General features: G+C 41.5%; 1 protein-coding gene across 1 annotated transcript; it reads left to right on the forward strand.

The window, feature by feature from the left end:
- Positions 1–1,316: 1,316 nt before the first annotated feature.
- cdk13 (cyclin-dependent kinase 13) lies at positions 1,317–17,134 on the forward strand. Its single transcript, XM_051882873.1, is given in 15 exon segments — positions 1,317–3,099; positions 5,822–6,376; positions 7,059–7,226; positions 7,315–7,454; positions 7,919–8,089; positions 8,170–8,359; positions 8,531–8,587; positions 8,677–8,778; positions 10,124–10,201; positions 10,292–10,408; positions 11,042–11,173; positions 11,795–11,994; positions 12,609–12,958; positions 12,960–13,110; positions 15,743–17,134. Coding segments are annotated over 15 exon segments (4,005 nt in total). The 5' UTR covers positions 1,317–2,071; the 3' UTR covers positions 16,309–17,134.
- The last annotated feature ends 446 nt before the right edge of the window (positions 17,135–17,580 follow it).

Genomic DNA, 17,580 nt, shown 5'->3' on the forward strand with positions numbered 1-17,580 from the left:
ATTTAAATCCTGTGAAACCAAAAGATGCTGTTATTTCTGATGCAATCCCTAGTAAAGCTGTATTATTATTACATAATTCTGGATATTCTTCTGGTAATTCTGACCAACAACCAAGGACTTGTAGTGACATATTTATTAGTGATATTAATATTATTAAAGACAAATGTAGTTATAGATATATAAGAAATGTGTTAAAGAAGAATTATGTGCCATGCTCCACAGTCTTTTGGTCATTTAATATGGAAACATTAAGTGGAAGAAAGTATGGTCAATTACAGTAAAGTACAATAAAGTAAGAGAGGTATCTTTTAAAACATTACATAGAATTAACCCTGTTAAAGAATTACTTAAACGATTTGAATTGATAGGGAAACTCTTGAGACTGTTGTGGTGTTGTTAAAGAATCTGATTCATCTTTAGTTTCAGCGTGTGACTCAAGATTATTCTGATAGACGTCTGACTTCATTTCTAGGTTGTTTGGAACATTAATACAAATTGAATTGAATAATGTTATATTTGTTTTTGTTCATGATACCATTGATTCTAAAAGTACAATTTCTTTTCTTATACAACTAATTATTTTACTTGGAAAACATCATATTAATGTAAAGAAACGGGCTAAAGATAAGCCAAATTGTGAACATTTTATAAAAGAAATTAAATGATACGGTGCTGCTTTACACAATATTAAAAACAAAAAAGACTTATGAGGCACTATGTCACTTTAATTTGGTTAATTAACTGGGCTTTTTTCCCCTTTATGCACATTGGTTTTTTTTTTTTTTGTATATTTTATATTTTCATATTTGTTGTGAGATGAATAAGTTTGTACTAATTTTGTACATAATTGCATAAAAAAAAAATATATATATATAAAAAAGATAAGTGTGCCACATGCATCAGTCCGTGTCGTCTGAGGCTGAGACTGTGAATACATAACTTCACTTCAGATCCACATCTGTCCACATCTGCACTACAGTACTGCCTTATTATTCTAACTGAATTTATAAAAAATACAATTACACATAAATAAGGAAATAAAAGTATAAATATTCATTTATTTATTTATTTAAAATTTCCCTGTATATTTATTTATGCTTTTTCCCCCCGTATAATTATTTATTTATTTTGGCAGCTTTGGGATTCCATACGTCAGATATCACTCAATGTTATTTCTCAACTGTTGCGTGGATTAAAAAAAAAAAAAAAAGTCTCACGTGGACAAAAGGAGGCACGTGGTGGCGCCCTCTGCTGCCAGCGGTATGTGTTTGCAAGATTTAGGAGTTAATAAGTGCCACTGCTAGAGCAAATCTACTCTGATTGAAGGCCTCAGAGAGCAAAGGCCTACTGGCGGCAGTAGCGTGCGTGATTCGCTACTTTTGTGTTTGTACATTAAATGATTACAGCTTAAATTAGCCCCATTACCAGCTGATATATTTGGCATTTTCATTGAAATTATATTTAGATAAAAATTATTCACAAGTGCAACTCTTTGGGCTAAACTGAATTTATGTTTTTCTATATGGTGTGGAATCTGCCGAACTGAACTCCGCGCTGACCTAGCATGCGGGCTACTTCCTTGTTAGTGAGTCGGTGTGAGAGGGCGACAAGAAGTTTCAGCCCCGCATAAGTATGTGTGGATTTAGCTGACATTTTCGATGGGATATTCCCTTCAGAAACCTCGCCAGGCGCAGAAAACAAGCCGTTTTTAACCCATCACCGGGAGGACAGCACTATCCGAGTCATGGAGGCTGATTTAAAGGCTGTTGTGTGGCTGATTCGCTAAGTTAGCACAGGCTGGCTAACACAAGCTTTTCTTCATATGCGCGGAACTGGATTATAACTCGAGCCTTTTATTGACATCTCCGAGCATTTTCAAGGATTTATCCGACTGATGTGCGTCGGGATGCTTAGATGCGACGGATTGGCTGTGATGTGGATGGGACCGGTCGCTGTGTGAACACTGACACGAGCTGAGCTAAATAGCGCTTAAAGTGGGTTTCAAATGTTTTGCTTTGTTTGCCGGGGACTGAAACACGAGCATTTCAGAGTGATAAAAGTGGAATATTAAATGCCTAACCCGGAGATCATTCCCCGCGAGGGCCGAGGGAGAAGCCCGCCGCCACAAAGGAGTCCGCGAGAGGCGCGACGGAGCAAGAGCCACCGGGAGAGACACCGGGAGAAGGGGCGGTCGTCGTCGTCGTCCTCCCGCAGGAAGAAACACAAGCACGCCCGGGAGAAGCAGCAGCAGTCGTGGCAGCAGCAGGAGGTGCTTTATGATGGCGACGTGCGGACTTTAGTGGAGTACGACGACGTGAGCTCGCAGTCCGAGCGCTTCTCCGGTAGCCCGTCGCCCAGAACCGACACGCTGTCCGTGGAGCGACTGAGCGAAGCCGAACTTCAGGACTCCAGCTACGGCGGCGCTTCCACGCCGGGCAGGAGGGAGCAGAACTCTTCCTCTCGGAGGAGCGGCGGATCGACGGAGAAAGGCCGGCAGGAGAAGGAGATGAAGCGGAACCGCTCCAACCGGGAGCAGGACGCGGCGTTCAAGTCCCGCAGCGGCGTGAGAAATCACGACAGCAACGGCAGGAAGCCTTCAGCCGCGTCCCAAGCGGACAAAAAGGAGACGAAGCGACACAAAAGCAAGTCCAAACCCGAGAAGGATCCTCCTTCTGCGTACAGGGAACCGCCACAAGCTTACCGGGACGAGCGGGAGGAGCTCAGGGCCTACCGGAGGAGCAGTCCGAGCTTCAAAGCAGCGGATAGTCCTTACGGGACGTCTTATTCCTATGGATACCAGTCCCCGAACACAAACTACCCGTTTATTTCCAGGAGGAGCCCCAGGAGGCTGTCTCCCAGCTCGACCTACTACGGTCGGGAGTCAGAGTTGTACGGTGCCTCTAACGTGTCGAAGTCACCGAGTTCGTACTCGAGCAGTAAGAGGAAGCGCTCGCCGTCCAGCCCGTACTGGCGCCGGTCTCCGAGCTACGGCCGTCACAGCCCCTACGAGCAGGGCGAGTTCACCGGCAGCCCGTTCGGCCAGCGCAGACGCTCCAGGAGCCCCTACAGGAAGTCCCTGAGCCCCAGCCCGGACGGCAGGTAAGAACTGGTCGCGATTATTCGGGCTTTTACAGCATGTGGTCGTCAAGAACTCGCCATGTTCGATTCGTAAACGAGTCGTTCTTTGAGTCGGTTCAAACAATCACTGCGAACGAATCGAGACTCTTGAGTCGAAGCGGATCGAGTATTTGACTGCTAGAGTGAAGTTTACTTTATTTAATTGAGTAATACAACACGCATTTTATTTTTTTTTTAGCCAAGATATGTAAATTAACCTTAGTATTGTTTGTTGTAAATGCAAATTACATTTAGTGTGTAAGTGACTTATTTTTTGTGAGTTGGAACTCCTGGGACATCGTAATTGCGACATTGGATGCGTTTATCCATTATTTATGAAGACTTTGTAAACTGAATAGTTAAATATTCTATCGTCGTACTATACTATTGTATTTTGTACTTGCAGCTTAGCTAATTTAATGTAAAAAAAAAAAAAGCATTTATTTCAACATTTACCATCAATGCTGCATCCACCATATTTTGTCACTGTCACGCCTCCAAATCAAAAACTCAGGGCTCGACTCAAATCCAGAGTTTCCCACTTATAATCAGGACTTTGTGGTTTTCATGTTTAAATACAATCTTTCCGACATGACTTGAATGCACCATTATTGCAGTTATAATTTGGTTTCTTTGAAACAACCTGTTTGAAAGAATCGATTATGAGAGATCTTGTGTAACTTGTGCAAGTTGCATTATTTTTTGTTTTGGACATCTGTCTAATTCTGTTTGTATGAGGGTTTACATATAACAGCCCTTATAAATGCATACCATGGTAACCATCTAATCAAAATGAAAGAAAGCTACTTGCACTGTTTAATGAATATCTATTGTTATTGTTTTTACAGTAGGAGAGTAATAAACAGTAGGCGGAAACTACAGTTATCCTGCTTCGTTTATATGCAGGAATATATTGAATATATTGAGTGTTTTAATCATCTGAATCTGTGGGAAGTTTATAATTGTGCTTTTATAACAGCTTTTCTCTGTCAGAAACAAAAGCAGTTTTACAAGCATCTGAAACTGTATATAGTTTTATTTTAAATATTGATATATTTTTGAGAGGCTTATAAAAGCTATAACTTTTAATTCAAATTCATACTCATATCAAATTTGATTTATTTACATTAAAGCTGAATAAGACGCATCTGAAATGGAACAGCGCAGTTAATGGAAGTGTGTCAGACTGTGCTGAAGTTGTTGAAGACAGAAGTGTAGGAGATGTTTTTGGTGTTGTTTGGCCTTAAAACATCTTCTCACCCACTGTTGACTCTTTCCACATTCTATCAAGACTGAGTCTGACACACACACACACACACACACACACACACACGTGGCGTGTTGGTTGAGCTTGCGTGAATCAGACGCTTTATAGCGGAGTGTGAGCAGCCCCTGGGCTGGTTAAAGCCTCAGACTATAAGTACGGCATCTGCTTTCCACCCTGTGTGTTTAACAGTCAGTTGTTATATTAGGCATAATGCTGGATGTAATATAAACATGATAAGTATATCTCATTTTGAGAAGCAAATTAAGTGCCATGACATGCATTTTTATTGGCTGATTCAGTCATAGTGTGTCTTCATCCGCCGTGCTGTCAGATGATTAGAGACTATATGTTCATAAACTCATGGTTCAGCCGTGGATTATCTCCCATTGGCCGCTTTTGTTGATGGTAAATTGTTTCAGCATAAAAAGCTGTTTTTTAGAATAAAGGCCACAGGAAGTTTGTGGTTCTTTTGCAAACGCCTCTTTGGTGATTTAAACACGTCTAATTTTACGTAAGCAGCCATGTTATTTCGTTTCTGCATTCAGTTCCATCTTTCCATAAAGCGATTAAAGTCTGTTTGAATGCTTAAATGCAGCTTACGTTGTAAAAAGGTAAAATAAAGCCATGTTAAGTGGTTTCATAACAAGTACAGGAAACCAGAGTTTATCTGATCTCGGTATTTGAATATTGCTTTGTACTAAAGAAAAACTCAAATAAATGTTTGTTTTCCATGTTGAGCGATGGTGTGGGAAAAACTGATGATTTTAGTAATGTATGTGTATTTGTTACTTGTCTTTATTATTCACTCTTCAAGTTGATTGAATAGCCAACCTAAAAAATGGCGATTCTGTTGAAGTTTACTCGCCCTCATGTTGATCAGAACACGTTCACTAGCGTTCAGAAGTTTGGAGTCTGTCATGTTGTTGTAATGTCTTTTACAGTAAATACAGTAAAAACAGTGAAATATTATTACAATTTAAAATAACTGTTTTCTATGTGAATATATAGTAAAGTGTAATTTATTCCTGTGATCAAAGCTGAATTTTCAGCATCATTACTCCAGTCTTCAGTGTCACATGATCCTTCAGAAATCATTCTAATATGATGATTTGAAGCTCAAGAAAAATGTATGATTATTATCAATGTTGAAAACAGTTCATATTCTTGTGGAAACTGTGACACATTTTATTTTTGTTAAATGAGAATAAATCCTTTGTAACATTATAAATGTGTTTCTGCCAAAAAAGAAATCATACTGACTCCAAACATTTAAACGGTAGTGTAAGTGTATAACTTCTGCTCTTGACAGTTTCCTGAACTTTCAGGTATATTCAGTCAATCTTAATTAGTGTTTCAAACTCACCCTTTAAGGAGTTTCTGGTTTCATCTTCCAATCTCATAGAGATTTGCATTAACTCATTCTGCTGTTGTTCTCAGGCGGACAGGAAAGTCTCGCAGCAGGAGCCCGTACCAGTCCACGCGCCATTCTCGCTCACGCAGCCGCCACCGCCACTCGCGGTCCCGCAGCCGCCCCTCCAGCCTGTCGCCCAGCACACTGACCCTGAAGAGCAGCCTGGCCGCCGAGCTCAGCAAGCAGAAGAAAGCGAAAGCCGCCGAAGCCGCCCGCGTCAAGAACTCCAGCAACGCCTCCACACCGACCAAGGGCTCCTCGTCCTCCTCCAACGCGCCTCAGCCCAGCCCCATCACCAACCACGCACCCAAGAAGACCAGACCGCCCTCACCGCCGCCTGTGTCCGAGAAGGGCCCCAGAACTCCAGTGTCCAGCCAGCCACAGTCTCCTGTGGACCGGCCCGCCAAGAGGAGCTCGGACGCCTCGCAGTCCGGCAGAGACGCCAAGGGAAAGGAGGACAAAAAGAAAGGAGGACAGTCCATGCAGGTTAAAGAGAAGGAGCGAGAGAAAGCAGCTGCTCCAGCTGTAGCCTCTCATCCTCCAGCACTCAACAACCTGGATCAAATGGATGGAAGCGACAGGTTTGTTTTCTAAATTTATCTTCGAAAATAGGAAACCGACAAAGAGTACATCTGAATATTTCACTCATTACTGTGTAACGAGGTTCACTAGGGCTGGGCGATATCATCTTTTTTTTTTTTTACTTGTGATTCTTGGTTTCGTACAATCTGTAACATGAATATATGTTATGATACTGTTAATGTTATGTTGATATTGTGGGCAAAAAAAAAAGCAAATTACAAACAAAAAGGACAAAAACAATAGAAACACTACAGAAATTGAATAATCAAATGTAAATCTAAAACGCTTGCATGATTTTCACGGTATGAACTAAATATAAATTTAGACTCAACTTTTGTATCTTTAATAATAAGATACAAAAGTTATTGAGTCAAGAGCAGCGAATGATTTTGTTGCTTGACCTTTTTCTTGGCCTATTACGCTTTTTAACATGAGCATCCCGCTCTTTATTTTCTCATTCGTGCAAGTTTCTTTATCGTTCTAAAATGTCAATAACTTTAATACTGTGCTATGCAGATATATTTACATACCACAATATAAACAATATAGCAAAATCTCTAAAGAGAGACACTTTATATCATCACCGCGATATATTGCCCAGCCTTAAGGTCCACAGTTTGTTGTATTGTGCGTGATCTTTGATGGTTTCACTGATGGCTTCCTTTTCTTTAATGTCAGTAGCTTGAAAGACTCAACAACCGCAGGGAAGAAAAACTACAAGCCAGAAAGGAAAGCCCGTCAGCTCCTCTCAGACCTCCCTCTTCCTCCAGAGCTCCCGGGCATTACTCCCGGTTCACCCCACAGCCCGCCTGATGATAAAAAGACGCCCATCCCACGGAAGAGACCAAAGTATGTTGTCAAACAATCTCTTCTACCACATCATCTCACGTTTTCTCTTTAACAAATGCAAAAATCTACCTGTCTGGTTGTGTGTCAGAATTTGTGGCCCACGTTTCGGAGAGATCAAGGAAACGGAGATAGACTGGGGGAAGCGGTGCGTTGACAAGTTTGAAATCATTGGGATCACTGGAGAAGGTACTTATGGGCAGGTGTACAAAGCCAAGGACAAAGACACTGGTAAGGGTGCTCTCAGACATCTATATTAGGGTTGCATGATGTATCGAAATAAAATAGATATCACAATATGTATTAGTGTGATCATCATGCAGTCATGCAGGCTGCAATTTATTTCAATAAATATATATGCTACAGGTTTTTACACACCTGGTATCATGGGCTCATGCGTGTAAATAAACACAGTGGGGAGCTTCGCTCTCAAGCTGGCAGTGCATATTTTCTGGAAACCCATCAAAATAAAATCTTGATGGGTTACTGTTGGGCTATGAAGAAATTAAGACGTGAAGATTAGTATTGTGATTTCAAGCCCTGTTTTTCCAGTATTCTGCTGCCCTTCTCTATATATGCCATGACAATAGAATTGTAGTCTTCGTTCGCTGTGCTCAAGTTCCCTGTAACCTTAATGGATTTGTATGCAGTCAGAGACCATTAATCACTTCATCTTTCTGTTCTTGCTTGTTCAGCTGAGTTGGTGGCCCTAAAGAAGGTCCGTTTGGACAACGAGAAGGAGGGTTTCCCCATCACAGCCATCAGGGAGATCAAGATCTTGCGGCAGCTCAACCACAAGAGCATCATCAACATGAAGGAGATCGTCACCGACAAAGAAGACGCCTTAGACTTCAAGAACGACAAAGGTATCGCTTTGGAGATGACCCGTCCTTCTCAGAGGTTTTCCTCTTACTGTTGGCATAATGAACGTGTTTTCATCTCACAGGGGCGTTTTACCTGGTGTTTGAGTACATGGACCACGACCTGATGGGCCTCCTGGAGTCGGGCCTTGTGCACTTCAACGAGAGCCACATCAAGTCTTTCATGAGGCAGCTGCTGGAAGGACTGGATTACTGCCACAAGAAGAACTTCCTGCACAGGGACATCAAGTGCTCCAACATCCTGCTTAACAACAAGTCAGTGCAGAAGAGATTCACATTGTTCATACTTGTTTTTCAGGGTGTCAGACACCTTCAGATATGAGTGAGGAAATGTACTGGCATTAGTCCAGATCATTGTGAACAAACTTTCACTGTAACTTCATATTATATCATCTGATTTGTGTGTAAATTTGTGCTGTCCTGCAGGGGTCAGATCAAGCTGGCAGATTTTGGATTGGCTCGTCTGTACAACTCTGAAGAGAGGTACGTATCATCCTGACCTGATTCAGCGAGCAGGTATGAGCAGTGTCAAGTGAGTAGAGCAGACTCTGACGTGTCTTGTCCTTCTCCAGTCGGCCCTACACCAATAAGGTGATCACTCTGTGGTACCGCCCACCCGAGCTGCTGCTAGGAGAAGAGAGGTACACGCCCGCCATCGACGTGTGGAGCTGCGGGTAAATGCCATGCTATCGATTAGGGCTGCACGATGTATGGAAAAAAAATCAATATCATGATATTGCTTAGTGCAATTGTCAAATCCTGCAGACTGTGATTAAATTAATAACGAAGTGTTATTAATAGCTGGAATAATGTGTTTAATGGGTGGGAAGGGGCTTTAGGGACAAGTGATGTCCCAATAAAGCAGCATCCATTTATGATTTTTGTAAGTATAATCATATATATGTTATTATTGCATACTGTTTTATAATATACTACAAGGTGCAGATAGTATCTGTCGGTATAAATGGCATCTAACAACTATTTACACTTGGTGGAAAGAAAATATTGCTTTTTCACTTAATGTAAATGACATTTAAAGGATTAGTTCACTTTCAAATGAAAATTACCTTTACTCACCCCCCAAGCCATCCTAGGTGTATATGACTTTCTGATGAACACAATCGGAGAAATATTAAATGTCCTGAGGCATCCGAGCTTTATAATGGCAGTGAGCGTTACCAAAGGAGTATGAGCTGAAGGAAGTCTCCATCCACATCCATCCATCATAAACATACTCCACACGGCTCTGGGGGTTAATAAAGGCCTTCTGAAGTGAAGTGTTTGTGGGAAAAAAAAAAAAAAAAAAAATCCATATTTAACAAGTTATGAAGTAAAATATCTAGCTTCCGCCAGACCGCCTTCCGTATTCAAGTTATGAAGAAAGTTCAGGTTAGGGTTAGATAAACGTGTCCAGAAAGGTTGGAAAGCCCTGTTCCAGAGCACTGGTTCTGAACCTTTTTGACCCCAAGGCCCCATAATTTGAAGAATTAATGATCAGGATTATTCCTACCCAATGAAATATTCTAGATTTTATTCTTTTAATAAAAATTCCCAAATCATTTTAAGTAGAGATGCACTGATTTCTCCGCTAATACCAATTATTATTCAGAATGATATCTGCCGATAGTTTGATTTTCTTAATTAATGCTGTAAACTATACAACCCCCTCATTTGGCACATTACTTTATATATTAAGAGCTTACAATTAACAACCCAAAATATTATATTCAACTACTGTTTATTTTCAGATATAATAATTACGCTCGAACAAAAACTAAAATGTTTTTATGCAGCTCAGCTGCACATGAGGTAGTTTTCACAAACACTTGTTCATGACAGATTTATTCAAACGTATATAATTAAGTCAAAAAGCTCCTCTAGTGTTTTTTATAACTAACTAATAAAAACAGAAAAGGTAAATGTCTCGATGTCAGTTTTTCCAGTATCACGCAGCCCTACTGTTTATAGTATAATCACTCCAATTTTCATCTTCTCAATGTTTTAACTTTCATGTCACAGGTGCATTCTGGGAGAGCTTTTCACAAAAAAGCCCATATTTCAGGCCAACCAGGAGCTAGCACAGCTGGAGCTCATAAGGTAACAACAGCCAAAATGTGAAAACCATCCCTGTTTGGTTGGAGATCCAGACGAATGATTCACTAACCTATATAACTGTGTCCAATCCAGTCGTATCTGCGGCAGCCCTTGCCCCGCCGTGTGGCCAGACGTCATCAAGCTGCCCTACTTCAACACCATGAAACCAAAGAAACAGTACCGGCGAAGGCTAAGGGAAGAGTTCGCTTTGTGAGTAATCAGAAATGAATGAAACCAGTTCGGTCTGTTTTAAAGGGCGTCACAGCTCGTGACTGCAGTGTGTAGATGAACATAGGAAGTATATGATGTGTGTTTTTGTTTAACTCTTATGATGCATTCAAGTCCTCCTGGGAAGTTTTTACCCAAAAACTCCGTTTTAATTACAATGTGATGAGCTCATGTGATTTCTGGTCAGAAGAAAATGGAAAAATCCACTTGCTGATAAAAGATGGGAAGCTCTTTAGCACTGAGGATTTGCAGCAGGCGTGTAATTCGTGTTTTATTACTCTCATGCTGCCACTGAGAATCAGAGGAAAAATAACTTCATCACACACGCTTGTTGCATCATAAACCAGCTAAATGAGTATATTGTGGCAAGCTTTATAGCTGTTCTTCATAACACTTTAATTTCTTTAATTTGATAAACTTCCAATTTGCTGTTTAGAAATTCCCACTAGTAATAACACCATCACTTAACTCATGAAAATGATTATTGCGACATGATTTGAAGTCAGTATTAGACGTGTAGAGAGAATTATTATTATTATTATTTTTTTTTTTTAGCTGTAATAAACATCAGTGTCAGTGATATCTTTGCAGTGACGGTTCATTTCAATGTTTCAGTATTCCTCTGATGGCCCTGGATTTGTTTGACCATATGCTAGCGTTGGACCCGAGCAAACGCTGCACTGCAGAACAAGCTCTCAACAGCGACTTCCTCAAAGATGTGGATCCAGCCAAGATGCCCCCGCCTGAGTATGAGAGATTTTGTTTGGTTTTTATTATGATTTTTCTGATATTACCTTTCATGCAGTGTGTAATTTAACAGCTGTTTATGAATCTAAAACGTCTGCAAAGTTTCAAAGCTCAAAGTTCAGATAAATGGAGTTATTGTGTCTCAAAAGAAAGAAGTGATTCTGAACTGAAACGAGTCGTCAGACTCAGTCTCACTTCCTGCTGAATCTACGTAGGTTTAACTAATTTGCATAATGCCCGCCTCTGGTCTTCATTGGCTGAACAGCGTCTCTTTGCCCCGCCCTCAATCACTGTAATTGTATCTGAGACTGGAAGAGTTTGGTTCGTGTTGTTCATGTCGAGAAGACGCTGTTTTCTGCTGCCAAATCAAATCCACTTTGAGATTGATACGGTAAAACCGACGGCATCGTTACTGTTCATATCACTGTGAATCAAGAGCTGAGATTCAGATATGATAATGAGTGTTTGGTTTCTGACCAATCAGTTCACTCAGTTGTCTTTATTTCACTCATAATTTCAAATAATGGTTTGGAAAATAAGTGTAAATTTCAACAGTGTTTATTTTAAACAGTTTAGTCTATGCTTCATTTCACCTCTGATCTCAGTTTCTTCTCTCTCTAGTCTCCCTCTTTGGCAGGACTGCCATGAACTGTGGAGTAAGAAGCGGCGGCGGCAGAAGCAGATGCCGGAGGAGCTGAGCGCCCCCAAAGCCCCCCGGAAGGAGCTGGGCCTGGACGACAGCCGCAGCAACACGCCACAGGGCTTCCCTGCCGCTGCAGGACACAAAGGTCCGAGTGCTGCTGCCGCTGCAGCCCTGCTGGGTAAGAGCATCAGCCCAAACACTCAAGAAACCTTCATCCTCTGCTAGTAACCCTACTATTGTCAGTCATATTAGTCGTGTCCCAAATGACATACTATACGCTATGCACTATGTACTCAACCATCAAGTGTGTGATGTTTAAAAGGTTATTTTAAATGTAGGGCGGGGCTTGATTTTGTCTGTGGGGAATTGATTGGTTGGTTGTGGTTTGCTATTGGTGGATCTCATGTGAGTGACAGGTTGCCCCGCCCTCGTCATCAGAGAAGAGAAGAGATGCTGCAAGAGGGAGGAGAAGATATTCTGATTCAAGATTACCAGAACATGAATTTAAAACAATAATAATGTGCACCGATAAAACAAACACTGCAATATTCTATTAAAAAATAATTGTCAGATTTGATTTCATGACTTTAAAGCTGTGGCTGTTTAGTGTACATTCCAGTGCTGACATGGAAATGGACTTCTGGACTTTAACCACAAGATAAACTTTACAAGTGCTAGAAGTTTAATGGCACCCCAGCCCGTTTCTCATTTGTTGAAGCAACGAGGAACATAATTAGTCTGATGAAGTTTCATTTACAACCCATTCAAGCTTCCCTTGTCTTTTTGTTCTAGACCCCAAAGCCCAAAACTCACAACTGACTCAAGAACAGCTGGCTGTGCTTCTGAACCTATTTCAGTCCAAAAGCGCCCCGGTGGGATCGGCCCAGTTCGCCCAGACCGTGGGTTCGAAGATGAACCCAGAGACGCTCCAGCAGCTGACAAAGGCTTTGCCCCCTGGGCCACTGGAGTCTGAAAGACCCCCAGAACCGCCTCCGCTCCCCGTGGTCACTAAACCCCCTCAGCCGCCTCCAACAGGGGGCGGAGCTCCTCGCACCCCACCCATGCCCAAGCCCCCTTCACCACCCACCCCGCAGCAGTCGGGGAAGACTGACGGAGAGGCCTCGGCCGCAGCCACGCAGACCTGCCGTCACCATGCTCCTCGCTCAGCTGCTCAAAGTCCAACAGGGTGCGACGGGAGAGATCATGGGGTTCGAGGGTGCCGAGGGCGTAGTCTCAAACGCAGCAGGACTACATGAGATCAAGCCTCCACCTGAGCCCAGCCCCGTCTCTCCAGGTAACATCATATCATCTCATCATACATCCGACACATATTACAACCTCCGTCAGACATCACATACTCCTCCTTTTGAATTAGTAAAAAAAAGTACATTCTGCACTGTGATCCAAATTATTACGCAAGTGACACATCAGTAGGATTTCAGGATAAACAGAGAGACTAATATTATCATAGATGCCATTTTTCTTCTGATGTAACGAGTACATCTGGTGTTATAGGAAGTGTTCCCGGTTCCGGCTGACCTAATTTATGCAGCCTAACAATCCTTTAACAGATGTGAAAATATAAATTGATAATGTGTTGTGTGTATGCCAGGTTAAAGAGGTGCGTTTTTAGTCTCGCGCTTCGCGCCGTTTTTAGATAACTGGTATCAATCTCAGACAGGTTTGTTAAATGTTTGTCAGGTCTTGGGTAAATGGAAACCCTCCTTTGGTTCCACATTATTAAGCAAGTCACAGTTCTCATGCAATAAGTGGAGGAAGAAAGATCTTTCTGAAGATGAACAGCATGGTATGGTGCAATGTTATGCAAAAGGCATGAAAACACCTAATATTGTGTGTGAACTGGAGATTATCAAACTATCATAAGAATTTTAATTTACAGAACAGGAGAACTTGGTCAGATAAAGGCTTAAGCAAAGTTTGTCAAAAAAAAAAAAAAATACTGTATCAAAAGGGAAGCTATAAAAAGCCACTGTTGAGCAACAAACAGGTGTCTGAAGCTGCTGGAGTCTCAAGAACTTGGCGGAAAGTTGCATTTCAGCCGTCACTAGCCAAAGCTCACAAAGACAAACCTTTACAGCGGGTGTAGAAATACATTTTCAAACTGTTTTATTGCTGTCTTTTGCAGCATGGGATAGAAATGAAATCATTTTATTTCAGAAGGCACTATCCTTCTTTTTATACCATAGCAGAAAATGGTCAGTTATAAACTCCACGTATCTTGCAGAAGTCATTTTGACACCCTCAGAGTACGGCATTCGTCAGTGAATAAAACTGTTTAAATGAGACACCTGTTTGCTGCTGTTCTTTTGATACAATTAATTTTTTTTGACAAACATTCCTGACCGAGTGTAAATCACTCACAAGTCTTATGATAGTTTGATAATCTCCAGTTTTCACACAATATTAGTTGTTTTTGTGCCTTTTGCATAACATTGCACCATGCCATGCTGTTCATCTTCAGAAAGATCTTTCTTCCTCCCCTTATTGCATGAGAACTGTGACTTGCTTAATAATGTGGAACAGCTTCTTTAAGAAGACTTGGCAAACTATTGAACAAACCTGTGAGACTGATACCAGTTATCTAAAAAGATTTGAGAAATAAAACTAAAATCTGAATGTTTATTGTACTGAAATCACACTGATGTCACTTGCGTAATAATTTGGAACAGTGTATGTGGTAATATATCAGTGCTGTTAAAATGTGCTGGAAATGTTCAAAAAATAATTTCACCAAGTTTTGTATTGAAAACCAACAAACAAATAAAGAGCAGCACTATGTACTGTTTAAATACATTAAAATAAAAACGTTAACAACAATTGGCTGGTTAAATGAATAAAAACTAAAAAAAAACTTGTTCAAATAAAAGTTTGGAAAAAAATAGTTTTATATAATGATAAACCTCATTTCAGCCTATAAATAAGAAAAGCAATTAGTCAAAATTAGGGCTGCACGATATATATTGCGATGTCTGCATGATTTTAATACTCCAAAATATTACAAAAAGTCCAAGTTTTAGGTCGTCAGAGAGTAGACTGGACTCACGACTGCTTAATGTTATTAAATGCAGTAAGTGAAGTACTCAGAAAGACACCTCTCAGACAGCACATGATCTCGAATTCAGTTCTCTTCTACAGATTACTGTGGCCAAATACACACAAAATTGTCAAAATGCCCATCTTGGTGAATATTCACGTAAACTCAGTCAGGTATGTCTTCAGTGGACTAAACAGTTGAGAAAGCGCACGTGAAAATGTATAAGATCCGTGCAGCTCTTAAAGTGACAGCAGCCTAATAAACCTGCTTTAGAGTTTTAGAATGAACATTCACTTAAAAATTCTGTTCAATTTTCACATTGGTCTGAACAAAAATGATAGGAAGGCTGAATGAAAGTGTAAATCTATTCTGACAGTAGGTGGCGCTTATGGAGCAGCTGTGCTTATAAATGCTACTATATTAGGCATTACATGGAGGTAAAACTTTATTGAAAGACAGAAGGTTCCCTTCAGAAACATTCGTTCATTCATATAATTTCCTTCAGCTCTATTGTAAATCTGCTTTCCCTGCGTGACACTGTTCACTGTGCTTAATGTTGGACAGTATTGACCTTGAGTTTTTCAAATCGCTTGCATTTAATAATTTAAATATTAAAAGTTAATAATAACCGCCTGGAATTTTAATGTCAAACCGGTAACCCTTTTATCCTTTGTTGTCACATGACCCATTTCACTGTGACTTCTTCACTCCTCTCCCGTGGGATAAAGTCTTCAGTCTCTCCAGAAGTAGTTGGTCATCTGTCAGCCATACTTTTCGTCTGCTGTGAATTTAGACCTACTGTCTTCACATACTGTTTTTCGCCCACTATACAGTTCAGTGTAATGTGAGCGTCTGCTGTTGTTTCTTGCAGTGTCTGAAGGGGGCGTCTCGTCCTCCAGGCCTCTAGAGCCTCTCTCCATTCTCCCACCAGACCAGAGACCCCCAGAACCTCCGGAACCACCTCCCTGCGCAGACCTGGACTACCGGCAGGCCCCCGAGACCAAACCGGCTCCGCCGCCCTCGGCAGCCCCGGGAGAAGCTCCGAGACCTCCGGAGCCGGACTATCCACCGCCGCCCAGGCCAGCGGAGGGACCCGGTTACGGGGCAGACTATAGCCGGCCGCCTCCGCCGTTTCCTCATGCGGGCTTCGCAGACAGCTACCTCGGTCACATGATGGGGGGCGGGATGCCCCCTCGCCCTCCTCTCGCCCCGGACACCTTCGCTCACGGAGGAGCCGCTAGTGCAGCCGGCGCCGGAGGCGGCAGCATGGTGTTCAGCGGAGACAAGGACCATCGCTTCGAGTACAATCACGTCGGCCCCGGGCCCCCGCCGCCCCCTCCGGGACAAGCCTGGACGTCGCCGTCCCAATCCGTTCCGCTCGGGTACGTTCCCCATGTGAACACGGCGGCGCTGCGGGGCAGAGGACTCCCTTTTTGATCGGCACAGGCCGACGAACTCACTAAGGATGAACGCGTCAGGACAGGAAGACTCTAAAAGACACGTGCAGTGCCCTCAAACCAGCACTAAATGGTCTCAGAACTTGATTTGTAATATTTCTGAATAATTCGAGGGTTACAACTGGAGGGACGAACTGTTGGGATGGGAATTTTTGCGTTTCCCTCTCATACCATTTCATAGAGCTGTTTTTCGTTTTTCCCTCCAATTGATTTTTGTAATCTATTCTACTGCTGTCTTTTAAATTAAAACTGTACCTTTTTTGAGTGTGCATTTACCGTGCCAGGGTAAGTGTTTTTATGACCTGTACCTTAGCGTCTCCTTTAACTGCGTAAGGACAGACTAGTATTACCATGTTTTGCACTACTGAATAAAGTAGGTGGAAACAAGCGAAGGTGTGAATGTGCTGTATCTGCACATGTAAATGACCAGTAATGTAATTCATTTTCTTTATTTTTTCTTTCCCTTCTTCATTCAATTTTTTTTTTTTTTTCTTCTTCTTCTTTTTTCCTTCCTGATGATTCAACGATTATGTCACAAGGTTAAAATCACTGGAGGGGCTTTTAAAGACTCCAGAACGACTGGTAGCACTTGTGTGATTGAACTGGTGAATCTACTGAACAAGTGAACGGATCAAAGCTGTGTTTCTCACCGGTTCCCCACCAGCTCTTGTCTATAGCCATTGTAAAATTGAAAGTAAAGAGACATTTAAATGATTTTCAAGGAGATGAGCAATGATGTCTTTTTTTGTATGAAGATGTTTTCCCCCCTTTGGCAAATGTTTATTAAAGAAATGCCAATAATGTAACATGTACTGGTATTTTTAATTGTTTGTATACTTTTTGCGCATCATGTACATTCACTGCCTGCCTTTATAGGAAGTGTATCAGAAACATCAGCAGTGAAGTTGAGCTGACATTGTCAAAAACTCTGAATAGTTCATGGAGGATGCTGTAAATTTTAGTTTTCCAATACTTATTAGTAAAATGAATTTGAACACAATTGAAGCAGTGTGACATTAAATAATAGGCAATCAAAACTTTCATGTCTAAATCTAGATAATGAGCACACTAACTTTATCAAAGCTGTACTGGACAAAATATTTATGTAAATACTTACTGCGTATTGTTCATGGACTGATTATAATGTGTTCTTGTAATGCCTGCTTTAGCCAACAGGGGGCAGCAAAGAACCACGAACTCAGGTGAAAGTTCCATGCCTAACGTCTAAACATTGACTGGTCAGTTCCGATGT

Source organism: Ctenopharyngodon idella, chromosome 23 (assembly GCF_019924925.1).
Source record: "Ctenopharyngodon idella isolate HZGC_01 chromosome 23, HZGC01, whole genome shotgun sequence".
Taxonomy (NCBI): Eukaryota; Metazoa; Chordata; class Actinopteri; order Cypriniformes; family Xenocyprididae; genus Ctenopharyngodon; species Ctenopharyngodon idella.